Consider the following 20,298-nt stretch of genomic DNA (forward strand, 5'->3'; position numbering starts at 1 on the left):
CTCAAATAGTTGCTTTGGTAACCATTAAAACAAAGTCTAGTAAAAAATAAAAACATATTTTAGTAACATAAAATCAAGAATACAAAAATAAATGTAAGATTAAATTAATAAAAATGACTAAATAGTCTTTTAATTCACTCAAGCAATAGATTCATATTTTTAATTATAATAAGGGTACATTACTCCAACTTTCATTGAGGTTTTACAAATTCATACTCCAAAATGTTTCATGAAATAGCACTCTTCCTCTAAGGTTCATATAAATGTTATAGTTAATTGCGTTTTCAAGATTCTTACCCAAATTTTGGACAAAATGATACTTGTCTTAATTTGTTGAGATTTGTGGATGAATAACACTTCCTTGAGATATGTATAAATTAATAGAAATCTTTTTTTTAAAATGAAATATTTTAGTAGTGAAAATTTAATTGTTGATTTTTTAAAAATTGGACGTACTATGGAACCTAAAGGGAGATTGTTATAATTTACCCTTAAAACTATCTTTGTTTACTCTATTTCTAAATGACATGCAATATACTTGATTTTTTTTTTTTTTTTTTTTGAGAAGAAATAAGAAACTTGAAGTTGATTCCTTCAAATATTATAGCACATAATAATTATAATACAAGGGCCATAAGATACTTTCTTACAAAATGTTTCAAAATTATGTGGGGGACGGCTAGTCCTTAGAGTTACTACACGAACCATAATGGTGAAGAGTGAAATGCAATTTGTCATGTTAAAGCGATTTAAATAACAATATAAACCTATGAAATAAAAAAAGCTTACATAGAATAAAAAATCTTAGGCTCAATTAGATACTTGATAATTACAAAGTTCTAAGCCTTGTAATTAGATTCTTGAGAATTTATAGGTTGCTTTTTGCTCTGCATGATTTTGGAGTATATTTTTATTTAAAGGAACACAAAGGTAATGATTAACGGGAAGGAATCAACTTTTTCTTTAATTTAATTATTTTTAGTGAGATCATATCATAAGGTGACCTAACAAATGGGCAATCTATTGAGAGAGAAAAGAATCAGACATAACAAGCTGACACTTTGTGAATGTGAAGGAGACCATTTCTTGTTTGCAGAGAGAAGAATCAAACATACTTGACATATGTGAAGGAGAATATTTTGTTTGTCATCGTTCATAAGCAAAGAATACGTGCGTTATTATCAATGTAATGCAAGCACGCAAAAGCAATTAGTATATATATTGGTTGCTCTGTCTAGTTCATCCTCCTCAAAAAAATTTGTTATCATCTTTCCCCTTTCACAAAGATAGCATTCATTTAATTCCCAGTAAGAAATGGCCGAAGGAGTTCTTTTCGAAGTTGCTAAGGGAATGATTGAGAAAGCCAGCAACCTTGCAATCCAGGAGATTGGACTACTATGGGGTCTCAAAGACGAGATTGAAAGGCTCAAAGACACAATTTTGACAATCAGTGCTGTGCTTCTGGATGCTGAGGAGCAGCAGCAGCACAACAATCAAGTCAAAGTGTGGTTGAAAAGGCTGAAGGATGCCATTTATGATGCAGACAACTTGTTGGATGACATCTCCACTGAAGCTTTACGACGGGAGGTAATGACACGAAATAAGAAGGCAAAAGAGGTACGCATTTTCTTTTCCAAATCGAACCAGCTTGCATATGGTTTTAAAATGGGTCATAAGGTTAAGGCAATGAGGGATAGGCTAGATGGCATAAAAAAGGATAGGGAGTTCCACTTAGAGGAACATCCTGTAGAGACACAAGTGAGGGGTTATAGGATGAGAGAAACTCATTCTTTTGTACCTACTGAAAAAGTCATTGGGAGAGACAATGATAAGAAAGATATTATAAGAATTCTTTTGGATCCCAATGTTAAGGAGAGTGTTTTGGTCCTTCCGATAGTAGGACTTGGAGGACTAGGAAAGACTACCTTAGCTCAACTTGTATTCAATGATGAAAAAATCCGAAATCATTTTGAGCAAAAGCTTTGGGTGTGTGTCTCTGATGACTTTGAAGTAAAAGTAATTGTTAAAAAAATTTTAGAGTGCGCAAAAAATATGAAACAAGAAAATCTTGAAATGAACCCATTGATTAATGATCTTAAGAAAGAAATTGATGGAAAGAGATACCTACTTGTGTTGGATGATGTATGGAATGAGGATCCTCATAAATGGCTTAGCCTAAAAGATCTTTTAATGGGCGGAGCAAGAGATAGTAGAATAATAGTGACAACACGCAGTAATAAAGTTGCAAAGATTACACAAACGGTTCCACCATACGTGTTAAAGGGTTTAGATGAAAAAGAGTCTTGGTTTTTATTTAAACAAATGGCATTTGAAAATGGACAAGATGCAGAGAAACCAATCTTTAAGGAAGTTGGAAATGAAATCCTTGAAAAATGTAGAGGAGTCCCTCTTGCCATAAGGACTATAGGAAGTTTATTATATTTTAAAAACACAGAAAAAGAATGGATGTCTTTTAATAATAATGAACTTTCACAAGTGGCTCAAAAAGAAGATGATATCCTACCAACACTTAAATTGAGTTATGATCATCTTCCGTCGTATTTGAAGCAATGCTTTGCTTATTGTTGTTTATTTCCGAAGGATTTTCGAATTCATAAACCAACATTGATTAAAATGTGGATGGCACAAGGGTTCATTAGGTCTTCAAATCAAAACCAATGCCTAGAAGATATTGGTCATGACTATTTTATGGAATTACTTTGGAGATCATTTTTTCAGGAAGTTGAAGAAGATATGTGGGGAAATATATCACGATTCAAAGTACATGACCTTATGCATGACCTTGCGAAATCAGTAGCAGCAAATGATAGCGCCACTTTTTATTCAAAAGAGGAAGATATTCATCAGAAAACTCTCCACGTGTCATTTGATAGAATGTTTCTCTCATCATTGGAAATTCCAATCTCATTGTATAAAGCAAGTAGGATAAGAACATTTCATTTGCCAACTCAATCATACTATCAAGAAACAAAATTGGGTAAGTCAACTTGTAATGCAATTATTTCAAGTTTGAAGTTCATACGCTTGTTGGATCTAAATACAACGGGGATTGAAACAATTCCAAGTTCTATCGGGAAGTTGAAGCATTTAAGGTATCTCGATGTATCTTATAATCCCATCAAGATGCTTCCTAGTTCCATCACAAGATTATATAATTTGCAAACATTGAGACTCTTTGGATGTAAAATTAAAGAATTGCCTAGAGGTATGAGCAAATTAGTCAACCTCACATATATTGATGGGGAATTGAATTTGACTCACATGCCATGTGGACTGGGACAATTAACTAAGCTTCAAACATTTTCACTATCTGTGATGAGTCGGAAGAGTAGGCGCCACAAGTTGAGAGGAACACTAGAGATTGTGCGATTGATACGTGGGAAAGAAGATGCATCAGAATCTGAGGATTCAAATATGAAAGTGAGAGTACATCTTCAAGACTTGAAGTTTTCATGGATAAAAGAAAATGACGTGGATGCGTCCAACGTTGGGTATGATGAAGAGTCACTTGAAGCCTTGCTCCCACATGGCCGACCTTCAAATCTTCAAGAATTGGATTTAATTAGATACGGGGGAGTGAAATTTCCAAGTGCGATTTCTTCGCTTTCAAATCTCGTAAATTTGTCCTTACTTGCCTGTAACAAATGCCAACATCTTCCACCGTTGGATCACTTTCATTCTCTCAAAACTCTCTCTCTTTGGCAAATGAATGATTTGGAGTACATATCAGAGAGAGAAAACAACGGGGAGTTCTCTGATTCTTCATTCCTCCCATCTCTAGAGCAACTCACAATTAGAATTTGCCCTAATCTAAAAGGATGGTGGCAACGACAGAGGGATTCTGTTGAGGAGTTCCATGATCATTCACTGCCTTCATTTCCTCATCTTTCCGACTTACAAATTTGGAAATGCCCTAAGCTGATATCCTTACCTCTCTTTCCATATCTCGAAAAGCTAGAGCTGTATAAATGTAGCTTGAAGCCATTGGAGCAAACACTGAGAATGGAGGTGATAAACACGGCAACCCCAAAGAACCTAACATCAATAGCAGCAACATCAACCTCTTCTTCTTCTACACTTGCCGCTTCCTCGTCTATCCCTCTCTCCAAATTGAAGTCCATGGAAATTAGGGATATGGAGGAAACTCTGCCCAAGGAGTTGATGTGCAACCTCATTTCTCTCCAAGATTTAAAGATATATAATTGTTGTGGTCCTCTCCCTCTCTCTCGACATCTCACTGCCCTTCAGAATTTGACAGTTTGGGGTTCTGAAGAGGTTGATTTAACAAACGATGGAGATGAGATGGAATGGCATGGCCTTCAGAGCCTTCGCAGCCTAGAGTTCCACAATTTGGCAACTCTACCGGTGGGGATTCAACATCTCACCTCTTTGCAAAGCCTCGAGATTGCCCGTTGTCCAAGTTTGTCGGCTATACCGGAGTGGATCCGTAACCTTACCTCTTTGCAGACACTGCGAATTTGGAGATGTCCCATCTTATCGAAAAGATGCGAAAGGGAAGCGGGTGAAGATTGGAGCAAGATTGAGCACATCCCAGACTTACGTATAGACAGGTAGCTATCTAAGTCTCTCTTTTATCCCAGTCCTTGATAGAACATCAAAATTCCAATTTCTTCTTCTTCACTAAATTTCCTGGTAATTAAGTTTCAGATGAAGAACCTACTCTTATGATTTGGAGCTTAATCAAACCTTTTGGGCGCTGCAATTGCTCAACAAGTCAACAAATTCACCGGTAATATCTCTTTTCTTTTTTCGTCTTTTAGATGCTCATAGGATTTTCATTCTTTAATTTATGAATTCCCATATTAAGAAAAAGAAGGTGTGAATTTTTCCAAATCTATTTCTTCATTTTGGCATATTACATCTTTGTATTTTGAACTGAGTTGATCTGTTTTATACGCTTTATAAACAGAGTAAAAGATCAATGGTACAAGGTGATATCGGGTAATATTGTGAGAAGAATAAAATCTGGTAGACATTCTGCAGGAACTAGCATGTTGTGCAGGTATTTGTTTGATTTAATTTCAATTTCTTGTTATATCTACAGAACTTTTTATTTTTTTGGGGTAAATACTACTATATCTTCAAATAATGATAGACAGTTTAGTATCTGAATTAACAGAGTAATTTTTGTATTTCATCCTGATTTTATTTCAGTATTTGTAAAACACAGTCTTGATACTGAATAGTCCTCACTTTTCAGTTTTTAATAAAAATTTTCATTTATTGTAGGAGACCTATCATTCAGTAAGGGATTTAGCACATCTTGAAGCTTCATTCTATTTATATATGTATACAATTTTCTGGAATTGGCTTACAAGGTGAAGGCAAGGCCCCATCTCAATCAAGCTAAATGAGAAAGATCAATGCTTTTAAATCTGCACTTCCTCTCTGTATGCTTCTCTTGAATGATGGTTAGCACTCTTTCTATCTCTCATCTGTTGATTGTGGAAATTTTTCTTTTTGAATGGTAATTTTTATTTATTTTTGAGGTGGGTATGTCACTTTTAGGAGAATGAAGCATGAAGCAATGCAGGCTATTGGAGAGGTGGATTCGCCACTGATATTTGTGCCCTCACCAGTGAGGATTTTCCAAAGATTTGTAGATACTGGGAATTCATCAGTGTCCCATCTTACCACTAAGATGCAAAAGGAAGTATGTGAGGTTTTCCATAAGATTTGTTACATCCTAAAGTTGGAAGGAGATCCAATTCAGTGGTAAGAAAACTTATGTCTACATATCATTGTTTTTTTCCCTGTCCTTGATAGAAATCAAAATCAAAATTTCTTCTTTGTTCTCTCCAAGAAATGGAGCTTAATGAAAAACTTTTTGGTTTCAACAACAACTCAATGGTATTAGTATTTTTGTTCTCTACAACTCAACAAAATATGTGAATTTTCCTTTTATCTATTTCTTATTTATATCATGGTATCTCAAACTGAGTTGATTAGGTGGCGTATCTGGATGCCATGGTTTTTCACTGTGTAATTTGTAAATAGTGTCAAAATTGGCACTTGGTGACATTGTGGTAATGTTTGTAGGGAAGAGTAAATCTAGTGTATACATCTACAGTGCAGTAATTAGCTTGTTGTGCAGTATTTGTGTTTATTCCTTTTCGTGTTGTGTAGTATCTACAATTGATGATGACAACCACAACAAAAATTCACAAAATTTAAGTTAAGTTGCTAAGAACTATTTTGTCAATAACAGATAATTTCTGCATTTCCTTCTTATTTTGTTTAGTATCTTGGTGTTAATTGAAAAGAAAGGTGCTAGTGCTACACTTGGTGTTCTAGAAGTTCACAATTTTAGGGGTTCATTTCACTTGGTGCTGCACTTGGATTTCACAATTTTAGGGGTGGATTTGGATTCTTGGACTTGATTTTGATGCAATATCTCTGTTTATTTATGTGTTTCTTTGTTTGAATTTTAGGGTTTTAGGTTCTTGGATATGGTTTTGGTTGTTATGAGTTGGGGTTGGTGATTTCAATTTTTGGGGTTTTTGGACTGTTGGACATTTTAGGGTTTTCTTGGTGCTGGATTTGGATTATTGGACTTTGTTTTGGTGGCATATATGGTTTAGCTGGTTTGTGAGGATTCATGGTGTTTGATTTGTTTGATTGAGTTTTCGGCACATGATGGATTTAGTTAGGGTTTCAGTTTGTTTAGTGGTTGTTCTTTGTTTTCTTTGATTCATTCTTGGAACTGATACAATTTTAGGTTATGTGATGTAGGCCAATTTTTAATTAACTCCTTTGTTTTTTCAATCAGTCTTTTGGTTCAACTAGGAATTTAGGATTTACTATGTTTATGGATGAATGCTCTTGGATATCTGTGAATTTCAGTTATTGTTTATTACAGTGAGAATTTTGATCCTGTTTTTTTATTCTAGTCTTGGCTTATTTATCAAATAAAAAGGAAAAAAACTATACAAAAGTATTTCTGTTGTGTAGTTATAGAAGGGTTCTTGTCTAGATGCATATGCACAAGTTTCTGGGTTTCATGGGTTATTTTAGTGATTATATTATAATTAAAATGTTAATAGTTCATAAATTTGTGGGTGTTTTATTACCTAACGTGGTTCAGAGTTCTGTTCACTTTGTGGAGACATCATATTGGTCGCTGAAATTTATTGTTTAATGTAGTTCATGGATATTTTGTCGAGCAGTTTTAGCATCCTGTTGTAAATTAAGTCTTATTCCTTTGAAAAAAAATAGCATTTCATCAATGTGCTAATTTAGTAAAATGGTTTTGGTGATCTGAAGGTATTTTCCAACAACATGGGAACGAAATCTGAGCCAGTCATTTCAAAGTGCAAAGAGAGTGAGAACTGGACTAAGGTTTCATTTAAGCCCGACTTGGCAAAATTTAACATGACTCATCTTGAGGACGATGTGGTTGCGCTGCTGAAAAAGCGGGTTTTTCACTTGGCTGGGTGCCTTGGGAAGTCTGTGAAAGTTGAACTGAATGGAACTTGGGTCCCCGTAAAATCATTTACTGATTATGTTAATCTCTACTTTGATTCTGCTGCTAAGTCTAAACCTGAGAAACCTCCAAGGTTCTTTCTATGAAACTCTGAATGTTTCTATTTATTTCTATTTTCCCCCTTCATAGTAATAATTGCTTACTAGAATCATTTGTTTCCTCAGCTATCATGTGAAAGTTAATGATAGGTGGGAGATATGCGTGAGTGTTAGTGATGGGCAGTTTCAACAGGTAACTAGGTCTTTTGAAGCAAAGGGAATAATGAGTCAATTGAAATTGCAATTGTGTGATACTTACATGGTTTTTTGGTTTTTTAACCAGGTCAGCTTTGTGAATTCGATTGCCACAACCAAGGGTGGAGCTCATGTTGATTATATCATTAATCAAATTACAAACCATATAATGAATTTTGTAAATAAGAAAAACAAGAATACCAACATCAAAGCCCATAATGTGAAGAACTACTTGTGGGTTTTTGTCAATGCTCTTATTGACAACCCAGCTTTTGATTCCCAAACAAAAGAAACTCTAACACTTCGTCAAAGCAATTTTGGGTCCAAGTGTGAGCTTTCACAAGATTTTCTGGAGAATGGTTCATTTCACTTTATTTTTCATTATTGTAGACACTAGTATGTTACCCTTGAAATACTGGAGAGTGATTCTTATTAACCACTTGTTTTTGCTGTCTCAAAGTCTGGAATTGTAGACAGTCTCCTATCATGGGCAACTTTTAAGCAAAGTAAATATCTTAAGAAAAGTGATGGAACAAAGACAGAGAAGATTCATGGCATTGAAAAACTAGATGATGCTAACAAAGCAGGAGGAAAGGAATCTGATAAATGTAACTTGATTTTAACTGAAGGAGATTCAGCTAAGGCTCTTGCAGTAAGTTGTTGTGTCATTGTGCAGAGTATTTTAGCATTAAAGTTAGCTCTATTGGGTTTCACTTCTTATGATTTTTGACGTTATTCATTCTATTACAGTTGGCTGGGCTTGCTGCTGTGGGTTGAGATTACTATGGTGTGTTCCTATTGAGAGGTAAATTGCTCAATGTGAGGGAAGCCACCGCTAAACAGCTCATTGAGAATAAAGAAATTGGGTACATAAAGCAGATTCTTGGATTTCAGCAGCATAAAGAATACACCAATGTAAAATTTTTGAGATATGGTCATTTGATGATAATGACTGATCAGGTGCGCCTTAAGTTTCTCTTATTGTCTTGTTCTTGTTTTATGCTTACGATTCTCTCTACAAGGCACATGGACGGCCTTCAACAAATATAAAATTTTAACTATAATTCTTGTACAGGATCATGATGGTTCCCACATCAAAGGGCTGTTGATCAATTTTATTCATTCTTATTGGCCATCGCTGTTAAAAGTTCCATCTTTCTTAATTGAGTTTATCACTCCTATTGTGAAGGTTGGTCTTTTCAGTTAACTAGTTCAAATATTAGCACAACTTCAATATAAGTAGAATGTTTCTTGAGGGAAAATAATCATTTATCATCTTTGCAGGCAACTCACAAAAATGGGACACAATTATCATTTTATACCATGCCTAAGTACGAGTCATGGAAGCACAATTTGACGGGCAATGCAAGTGGGTGGTCTATCAAGTACTATAAGGTTTGCATTGTTAAATTTGTTACAAGTGAATCAATTACAGAACCTTTTATTCTATTATCTGTTTTCTGTCTCTTGCATATTGATTCGTTTGTGTCTTTTTAAGGGTTGGGAACAAGCACCTCAAAGGAAGGAAGAGAGTACTTTGCAAATCTTGAGAAACATAGGAAAGATTTTATTTGGGAAGATGAATAGGATGGCGAGGCCATTGAACTGGCATTCAGTAAGAAGAAGATAGAAGAGAGGAAGAGTTGGCTTAGGTAGTTTTAGGTCAAAGTTTTGCCATGTTTTCTTCTTGTGTTTTTCTAGATAAAGAGAATGAATATATATCTAATATACCACCTTCTGAATGTGCAGCCTGGTACTCATCTTGATCAGACAGGCAAGCTCATAAAATACAGTGACTTTGTCAACAAGGAGCTTATATTGTTTTCAATGGCATATCTTCAGAGGTCTATTCCCTCCATGGTTGATGGCCTGAAGCCTGGCCAAAGGAAAATTCTTTTCTGCTCTTTCAAGAGGAACTTTTTCAAGGATGCAAAAGTTGCCCAGTTTTCTGGTTGTGTCTGAGCATTTAGCTTATCATCATGGTGAGCAGAGTCGTGCGAGTACCATCATCAGAATGGCACAAGACTATGTGGGCTCCAACAACATTAACCTGCTTCAACCAAATGGCCAATTTGGCACTTGTAATTATGTGAGATGAACATGCCTCATGTATCACTCTGTAAAGCTGAATCTAGTTCAGTATGCATTTTTAGTTATAATCTTATTATCACATTTGAATTTACAAATGATCTGTTTGATTTCAGGGAGGAAAAGATCATGCAAGTGCTAGGTATGTCTATGCACAGCTTTCTGCAATCACGCAGTTTCTGTTCCATAAGGATGATGATGACCTTCTTGACTACTTGAATGAAGATGGGCAATCAATTGAACCAACTTGGTATCTTTCTCCCCATTCTTCTATCTATTTGGTAGAAAGGATTTTAGCAATTTAGCAACATCTTCTTCTTCTACACTTGCCGCTTCCTCATTAATCCCTCTCTCCAAATTGAAGTCCATGTCAATTTGGGATATGGAGGAAACTCTTACTCTGCCCAAGGAGTTGATGTGCAAGTGCAACCTCATTTCTCTCCAATATTTAATGATAGGTAATTGTTGTGGTCCTCTCCCTCTCTCTCGACATCTCACTGCCATTCAGAATTTGACAGTTTGGGGTTCTAAAAATGTTGATTTAACAAATGATGGAGATGTGATGGAATAGCATGGCCTTCAAAGCCTTCGCAACCTAGAATTCCAGTTCCTTCCAAATTTGGCCACTCTACCGGTGGGGATTCAACATCTCAGCTCTTTGCAAAGAATTCAGATTAACGGTTGTCCGAGTTTGTTGGCTATACCGGAGTGGATCTGTAACCTTACCTCTTTGCAGACACTGGAAATTCGGGGATGTCCCATCTTATCGAAAAGATGCGAAAGGGAAGCGGGTGAAGATTGGAGTAAGATTGAGCACATCCCAGGCTTACGTATAGACAGGTAGCTATCTAAGTCTCTCTTTTATCCCAGTCCTTGATAGAACATCAAAAATCCAATTTCTTCTAATTCACTAAATTTCCTGGTAATTAAATTTCAGATGAATAACCTACTCTTACGACTTGGAGCTTAATCAAACCTTTTGGGCGCTGCAATTGCTCAACAAGTCAACAAATTCACCGGTAATATCTCTTTTCTTTTTTCCTCTTTTAGATGCTCATAGGATTTTCATTCTTTAATTTATGACTTCCCATATTAGGAAAAAGAATATGTGAATTTTCCCAAATCTATTTCTTCATTTTGGCAAATTACATCTTTGTATTTTGAACTGAGTTGATCTGTTTTAGATGCTTTATAAACAGAGTAAAAGATCAATGGTACAAGATGATATCGGGTAATATTGTGAGAAGAATAAAATCTGGTAGCCATTCTGCAGGAACCAGCATGTTGTGCAGGTATTTGGTTGATTTAATTTCAATTTCTTGTTATATCTACAGAACTTTTTATTTTTTTGGGGTAAATACTACTATATCTTCAAATAATGATAGACAGTTTAGTATCTGAATTAACAGAGTAATTTTTGTATTTCATCCTGATTTTATTTCAGTATCTGTAAAACAGAGTATTGATACTGAATAGTCCTCACGTTTCAGTTTTTAATAAAAAATTTCATTTATTGTAGGAGACCTATCATTCAGTAAGGGATTTAGCACATCTTGAAGCTTCATTCTATTTATATATGTATACAATTTTCTGGAATTGGCTTACAAGGTGAAGGCAAGGCCCCATCTCAATCAAGCTAAATGAGAAAGATCAATGCTTTTAAATCTGCACTTCCTCTCTGTATGCTTCTCTTGAATGATGGTTAGCACTCTTTCTATCTCTCATCTGTTGATTGTGGAAATTTTTCTTTTTGAATGGTAATTTTTATTTATTTTTGAGGTGGGTATGTCACTTTTAGGAGAATGAAGCATGAAGCAATGCAGGATATTGGAGAGGTGGATTCGCCGCTGATATTTGTGCCCTTACCAGTGAGGAGTTTCCAAAGATTTGTAGATACTGGGAATTCATCAGTGTCCCATATTACCACTAAGATGCAAAAGGAAGTATGTGAGGTTTTCCATAAGATTTGTTACATCCTAAAGTTGGAAGGAGATCCAATTCAGTGGTAAGAAAACTTATGTCTACATATCATTGTTTTTTTCCCTGTCCTTGATAGAAATCAAAATCAAAATTTCTTCTTTGTTCTCTCCAAGAAATGGAGCTTAATGAAAAACTTTTTGGTTTCAACAACAACTCAATGGTATTAGTATTTTTGTTCTCTACAACTCAACAAAATATGTGAAATTTCCTTTTATCTATTTCTTATTTATATCATGGTATCTCAAACTGAGTTGATTAGGTGGCGTATCTGGATGCCATGGTTTTTCACCGTGTAATTTGTAAATAGTTTCAAAATTGGCACTTGGTGATATTGTGGTAATGTTTGTAGGGAAGAGTAAATCTAGCGTATACATCTACAGTGCAGTAGTTAGCTTGTTGTGCAGTATTTGTGCTTATTCCTTTTCGTGTTGTGTAGTATCTAAAATTGATGATGACAACCACAACAAAAATTCACAAAATTTAAGTTAAGTTGCTAAGAACTATTTTGTCAATAGCAGATAATTTCTGCATTTCCTCCTTATTTTGTTTAGTATCTTGGTGTTAATTGAAAAGAAAGGTGCTAGTGCTACACTTGGTGTTCTAGAAGCTCACAATTTTAGGGGTGGATTTCACTTGGTGCTGCACTTGGATTTCACAATTTTAGGGGTGGATTTGGATTCTTGGACTTGATTTTGATGCAATATCTCTGTTTATTTATGTGTTTCTTTGTTTGAATTTTAGGGTTTTAGGTTCTTGGATATGGTTTTGGTTGTTATGAGTTGGGGTTGGTGATTTCAATTTTTGGGGTTTTGGGACTGTTGGACATTTTAGGGTTTTCTTGGTGCTGGATTTGGATTCTTGGACTTTGTTTTGGTGGCATATATGGTTTAGCTGGTTCGTGAGGATTCATGGTGTTTGATTTGTTTGATTGAGTTTTCAGCGCATGATGGATTTAGTTAGGGTTTCAGTTTGTTTAGTGGTTGTTCTTTGTTTTCTTTGATTCATTCTTGGAACTGATACAATTTTAGGTTATGTGATGTAGGCCAATTTTTAATTAACTCCTTTGTTTTTTCAATCAGTCTTTTGGTTCAACTGGGAATTTAGGATTTACTATGTTTATGAATGAATGCTCTTGGATATCTGTGAATTTCAGTTATTGTTTATTACAGTGAGAATTTTGATCCTGTTTTTTTATTCTAGTCTTGGCTTATTTATCAAATAAAAAGGAAAAAAACTGTACAAAAGTATTTCTGTTGTGTAGTTATAGAAGGGTTCTTGTCTAGATGCATATGCACAAGGTTCTGGGTTTCATGGGTTATTTTAGTGATTATATTATAATTAAAATGTTAATAGTTCATAAATTTGTGGGTGTTTTATTATCTAATGTGGTTCAGAGTTCTGTTCACTTTGTGGAGACATCATATTGGTCACTGAAATTTATTGTTTAATGTAGTTCATAGATATTTTGTCGAGCAATTTTAGCATCCTGTTGTAAATCAAGTCTTATTCCTTTGAAAAAAATAGCATCTCATCAATATGCTAATTTAGTAAAATGGTTTTGGTGATCTGAAGGTATTTTCCAACAACATGGGAATGAAATCTGAGCCAGTCATTTCAAAGTGCAAAGAGAGTGAGAACTGGACTAAGGTTTCATTTAAGCCCGACTTGGCAAAATTTAACATGACTCATCTTGAGGACGATGTGGTTGCGCTGATGAAAAAGTGGGTTTTTGACTTGGCTGGGTGCCTTGGGAAGTCTGTGAAAGTTGAACTGAATGGAACTGGGGTCCCTGTAAAATCATTTACTGATTATGTTAATCTCTACTTAGATTCTGCTGCTAAGTCTAAACCTGAGAAACCTCCAAGGTTCTTTCTATGAAACTCTGAATGTTTCTATTTATTTGTATTTTCCCCCTTCATAGTAATCATTGCTTACTAGAATCATTTGTTTCCTCAGCTATCATGTGAAAGTTAATGATAGGTGGGAGATACGCGTGAGTCTTAGTGATGGGCGGTTTCAACAGGTACCTATGTCTTTTGTAGCAAAGGGGATAATGAGTCAATTGAAATTGCAATTGTGTAAGACTTACATGGTTTTTGGTTTTTTAACCAGGTCAGCTTTGTGAATTCGATTGCCACAACCAAGGGTGGAGCTCATGTTGATTATATCACTAATCAAATTACAAACCATATAATGAATTTTGTAAATAAGAAAAACAAGAATGCCAACATCAAAGCCCATAATGTGAAGAACTACTTGTGGGTTTTTGTCAATGCTCTTATTGACAACCCAGCTTTTGATTCCCAAACAAAAGAAACTTTGACACTTCATCAAAGCAATTTTGGGTCCAAGTGTGAGCTTTCACAAGATTTTCTGAAGAATGGTTCATTTCACTTTATTTTTCATTATTTTAGACACTAGTATGTTACCCTTGAAATACTGGAGAGTGATTCTTATTAACCACTTGTTTTTGCTGTCTCAAAGTCTGGAATTGTACACAGTCTCCTATCATGGGCAACTTTTAAGCAAAGTAAAGATCTTAAGAAAAGTGATGGAACAAAGACAGTGAAGATTCATGGTATTGAAAAACTAGATGATGCTAACAAAGCAGGAGGAAAGGAATCTGATAAATGTACCTTGATTTTAACTGAAGGAGATTCAGCTAAGGCTCTTGCAGTAAGTTGTTGTGTCATTGTGCAGAGTGTTTTAGCATTAAAGTTAGCTCTATTGGGTTTCACTTCTTATGATTTTTGACGTTATTCATTCTATTACAGTTGGCTGGGCTTGCTGCTGTGGGTCGAGATTACTATGGTGTGTTCCCATTGAGAGGTAAATTGCTCAATGTGAGGGAAGCCAGCGCTAAACAGCTCACTGAGAATAAAGAAATTGGGTACATAAAGCAGATTCTTGAATTTCAGCAGCATAAAGAATACACCAATGTAAAATCTTTGAGATATGGTCATTTGATGATAATGACTGATTGGGTGCACCTTAAGTTTCTCTTATTGTTTTGTTCTTGTTTTATGCTTGCGATTCTCTCTACAAGGCACATGGACAGCCTTCAACAAATATAAAATTTTAACTATTATTCTTGTACAGGATCATGATGGTTCCCACATCAAAGGGCTGTTGATCAATTTTATTCATTCTTATTGGCCATCACTGTTAAAAGTTCCATCTTTCTTAATTGATTTTATCACTCCTATTGTGAAGGATGGTCTTTTCAGTTAACTAGTTCAAATATTAGCACAACTTCAATATAAGTGGAATGTTTCTTGAGGGAAAATAATCATTTATCATCTGTGCAGGCAACTCACAAAAATGGGACACAATTATCATTTTATACCATGCCTGAGTACGAGTCATGGAAGCACAATTTGACGGGCAATGCAAGTGGGTGGTCTATCAAGTACTATAAGGTTTGCATTGTTAAATTTGTTACAAGTGAACCAATTACAGAACCTTTTATTCTATTATCTGTTTTCTGTCTCTTGCATATTGATTTGTTTGTGTCTTTTTAAGGGTTGGGAACAAGCACCTCAAAGGAAGGAAGAGAGTACTTTGCAAATCTTGAGAAACACAGGAAAGATTTTATTTGGGAAGATGAATAGGATGGCGAGGCCATTGAACTGGCATTCAGTAAGAAGAAGATAGAAGAGAGGAAGAGTTGGCTTAGGTAGTTTTTGGTCAAAGTTTTGCCATGTTTTCTTCATGTGTTTTTCTAGATAAAGAGAATGAATATATATCTAATATTCCACCTTCTGAATGTGCAGCCTGGTACTCATCTTGATTAGACAGGCAAGCTCATAAAATACAGTGACTTTGTCAACAAGGAGCTTATATTGTTTTCAATGGCAGATCTTCAGAGGTCTATTCCCTCCATGGTTGATGGCCTGAAGCCTGGCCAAAGGAAAATTCTTTTCTACTCTTTCAAGAGGAACTTTGTCAAGGAAGCAAAAGTTGCCCAGTTTTCTGGTTATGTGTCTGAGCATTCAGCTTATCATCATGGTGAGCAGAGTCTTGCGAGTACAATCATCGGAATGGCACAAGACTATGTGGGCTCCAACAACATTAACCTGCTTCAACCAAATGGCCAATTTGGCACTCGTAATTATGTGAGATGAACATGCCTCATGTATCACTCTGTAAAGCTGAATCTAGTTCAGTATGCATTTTTAGTTATAATCTTATTATCACATTTTGAATTTACAAATGATCTGTTTGATTTCAGGGAGGAAAAGATCATGCAAGTGCTAGGTATGTCTATACACAGCTTTCTGCAATCACGCAGTTTCTGTTCCATAAGGATGATGATGACCTTCTTGACTACTTGAATGAAGATGGGCAATCAATTGAACAAACTTGGTATCTTTCTCCCCATTCTTCTATCTATTTGGTAGAAAGGATTTTAGCATTTTGTATGAAGAACTCCCATATATATATATATATATATAAGGCTTGTACTTAAATTTTTTGGTTATTTTAGGTACATGCCAATTATACCAACAGTTCTTGTCAATGTTAGTGAAGGAATTGGGACTGGTTGGAGCTCTTACATTCCTAATTACAACCCAAGAGACATAATAGCAAATGTTAGGTACTTGTTGAATGGTGATGCTATGGAGCCTATGGATCCATGGTATAAATGGTTTAAAGGAACTATTGAGAAAACTGCTGCAAAGGAAGGAGGGAGTAGCTACACTATTTGTGGAACTATAGAGGAAGTCAATGAGACAACACTAAGGATAACATAGCTACCAATCCGTAGATGGACACAAGATTACAAGGAATTCCTGGAATCTATTTCTTCTAGTAATAAAGAATGCAAAGATCCCTTCATTGAGGTAAATTTGCTCAAGTCCTTGAGAATTATGTTATCCACCACAATGTGAATTAGATTGTACCCAGTTTCTCGTGAAAAATAATGCTGGCTGCAGGATTTTGATATGAATTGTGATGACGTAACAGTAGAATTTGACGTTTTCTTGACCCCTGAGAACTTGATTTGGGTCACTCAAGAGGGTTTGCTGAAGAAATTTAAACTGACCACTACAATTAGCACAACTAATATGCACCTATTTGACCCAAGAGGCATGATTAAGAAGTATGACAACCCGGAGCAAAGTATGTGAGAGAAATTGGAGTTCTTTGCATTGATTTACCAATATAATTTCCATGATAACAAACTTACTGTTTGTGATTTTCCCTCCTGCAGTTCTTGAAGATTTTTTTCATTTAAGACTTGAATTTTATGAGAAAAGAACGGTGAGCTCACTTATGCTCATAGCAAAAGATTAGAACTGATACTCAATAATTTCAGCCATTTCTTAGGGAAACAATTATTAATTGCAATTTTTGTATTTTGTGCAGAAATTTCTACTGAACAAACGTGAAATGGAGTTGTTGAAGTTGGAAAAAAAGGTTAGGTTTATCCTTGCAGTTGTGAAGGGAGAGATCATTGTAAGTAATAGGAAGAGAGCTGATCTGTTTGTTGAGCTGCAAACAAAAGGTTTCACTCCTTTTCCAAAGAAAACTAAAGCTGTTGAGCCAGAAGTTGCTGGTGCAACTGATGATATAGAAGAAACAGAAGTGAAATCTCCTGCTGATAGCAGTAGTAATGGGGTACAGATCAGTGATTATGAGTATCTACTGGCCATGGCAATTGGAAGCTTGACCATTGAGAAGGTTCAGGAGCTATGTGCTGAAAGGGATAAGCTCAATAAGGATGTTGATGATTTGAGAAAGGAAACTCCACAGTCCTTTTGGAGGAAAGATCTTGATGCTTTGGAGGGGCAACTCGATGTATGACTGAAAAATTAACAATTCCTTGTGATGATTTGTTTATTTTTGTGTCTTTCTGTTTCTTGACTGTTTAGTTTTATTCATTTAGGAGCTTGAGAAAAGTGATGCTCTGTCAGAGGAGTTAAGAAAGAAAATGAGAGGCAAAGCAAGGGGTGAAGCTGCTATGAAGTCTACTAGACAAGCACCCAAGAACCCATGGAAGAACAATAATAAGAAGGCAAATAATGAAGAATCTGTTGCAGAAGCTGTCTCGTCATCTATGGCTGCAAAGGAAATTGGTAAGTGTCAAACAATTTTATGTTTATTATATGTATTAGTTTTTGTTTGATTTTTGGTTTACATCTGCTTGATTTACCAGAGAAAGCTCCTGAGGCAGCAAAACCCAAAGGCAGAGCAGGCTCTAGGAAAGCTCCTGCTAAGGTCTGTTTCTGTTTCTGTTCCTATGTTCTATTTTTCCTTGTAAAGGATTTCTCTAGAACTCATGTTGATATTACCTTTTCTTTTCAGCCAAAAATGCAAACTGTAGTCTTGAATGATGATGACGACGACGACAACGACGATGTGCTTGAGCTTAAAGAACGACTTGCTGCCTATAACCTCGACTCATCTCCTGATCAATCAGCCGGTAAATGCTATATTATTATATTTCATTGGACTATTTATTATGATCTTTACACAACTCAGCTGAAATGTAAGAAAAATTACAGTGGATGATTTGGGGATATTGTTTGCAAACCAGATAATATATGATCTTGTGTGAGAAATTGTGTTTCTATTATTCTTCATAAAATCAATTATAAGAGAACAAAATACTGTAATGTACATAGATAAAAATTTTCCATGTTACAAGCACCAACTAAAATTTCCACTTGAGATTCAGCAGAACTAATAATTAGTTTCTTGTGAATTTTTCCATGATCTTTTACTATGATAATTAGGAATGTGTTGGAGTGTTTTTTCTGTAAGTATTTGTGAGGTAAATTTCTCTTTGTTTTTATGCCCGACAGCCATGGAGACTGAAGTGCCCAAAGTACTAGCCAAGAAGAAAGAACCTAGCAAGAGGGCTGCTGCTGCTGCACAGAAGAAGAAGCCCTTGGCAACTGTTTCAGAGATAGCTGATGATAATGATATTAATGAAATTGTTGATGATGATGAAGATAGTGAGATAGAAGTTGTAGCTGCTCCAGAAGCCAGGAAAACAGGCGGGAGAAAACCAGCTGCAAATGCCAAGGCAGTTAAGGACCCTGCGGTGGCTAAGAAGAGAGGTGCAGCCAATAAGCAGCAGCCTCAGACATTGGGCCAGAAGCTTTTAACTGACATGTTAAAGCCTGCTGAAAATTCTGGGATTTCACCAGAGAAGAAAGTGAGAAAGATGAGGGCATCTCCATTCAACAAGGAAAGTGGTTGTGTGTTGGGAAGGGTTGGTAAGGTACATGAAATGACTGAAAATGAAGAAAATTCGGGTTCTGCTTCTACTTCTGCCAATACTGAAGAAACTATTGACGTTGCACCAGCAAGAGCAAGACCTCAAAGGGTGAACCGTGCGCAGACAAAGTATGTGTTGAGTGACTCTGAAAGTGAACATGCCACTGAGGATTCTGAATTTGATGACGTGAGTAGTGACTGATGAAAGTGAAGATGAATAGAGTAGTAGTTCTGTTGAGAAAGTGACTGATGGAATTCTTGAAATGGGAACTTATTCTCATTCCCCTCGGAATGTACTCCATTACTCTTAGTTGTGACTTTGATAGTTTGCTTAACTGCGTTCCCTGGAAATGATCTTTGTCTATTTTGATTTGTTATGGTCAAGGATTTGCTTTCTTCTTCACTGCAATTCTACTGTTACCAACTTACTAATATGTTAGAAATTAGAATGTCTGCAATTTAAATAAGTGGAATATTTTCAAAAGAAATACATGTACCTATCTCACTTGAAGAGATACACAGCATTTCCAGGTGTGAGTTGGTTTCGTTAGTCAGTGTCACTTATTACTTCTGATTTATTGTCAAAGGATGGAAAAGAGGAATTAAGAAGTGTAATAAAGTGCATAACGTGCCTTGCGCTCCACCAAAAAGTGTGTTGAACTTTTGGGTTTTGAGTGTGTCAAATTATTGAGAATAATGTTCTAAAATTCTTGATTTATAAAGTATGGACAATGACTTATGGAGTTGGTGAACATGGCTACCAAATCTATTCTTGTCTTCTTCTACCTGTAGGGCACTTGCTTCAATAGGGCAATCTAATTAGCTAATTAATTAGTGCAAAGTTGGAAACTACTAAGTTGTACAATATTTTGAAACTACACATGATAACATAGTTTTCCTCTCGTATGAATAGTGACTTTTGCTATGAATTAAATGAATGGAATTCAATATTACATGAGAGGAGGGAGCAAGTCATTATTGTACTATTAGTGTATAATTATTTTTTATTTAGATTGTTATATACTAAAGAAATTTTATCACCGTGCATCCTTGGTGCGGTGGTCACTCCACAAATATAAATACTTGTGAAGTGTGGGGGGCAAGGACCGGGATTTAAGTCTTCAGGAGGGAGCTTCACATTAATATATATAAAAGCAGCGATCTCATGTGGGAGAGCATGAGATTCTACCTTGTTTTTTTTTTTTGGTTAAAATATGATTTCATTCAACAAACTAACCAGGGACA

At 35.6% G+C, this 20,298-nt stretch overlaps 1 protein-coding gene and 1 pseudogene across 1 annotated transcript; both read left to right on the forward strand.

The window, feature by feature from the left end:
- Positions 1-1,314: 1,314 nt before the first annotated feature.
- On the forward strand, positions 1,315-4,596 carry LOC115984509 (putative disease resistance protein RGA4). Its single transcript, XM_031107530.1, has one exon. The coding sequence runs from the start codon at positions 1,315-1,317 to the stop codon at positions 4,594-4,596; it is 3,282 nt and encodes a 1,093-aa protein (XP_030963390.1).
- LOC115986351 lies at positions 3,067-19,520 on the forward strand (annotated as a pseudogene).
- Positions 19,521-20,298: the final 778 nt, after the last annotated feature.

Source organism: Quercus lobata, chromosome 4 (genome assembly GCF_001633185.2).
Source record: "Quercus lobata isolate SW786 chromosome 4, ValleyOak3.0 Primary Assembly, whole genome shotgun sequence".
Lineage (NCBI taxonomy): Eukaryota > Viridiplantae > Streptophyta > Magnoliopsida > Fagales > Fagaceae > Quercus > Quercus lobata.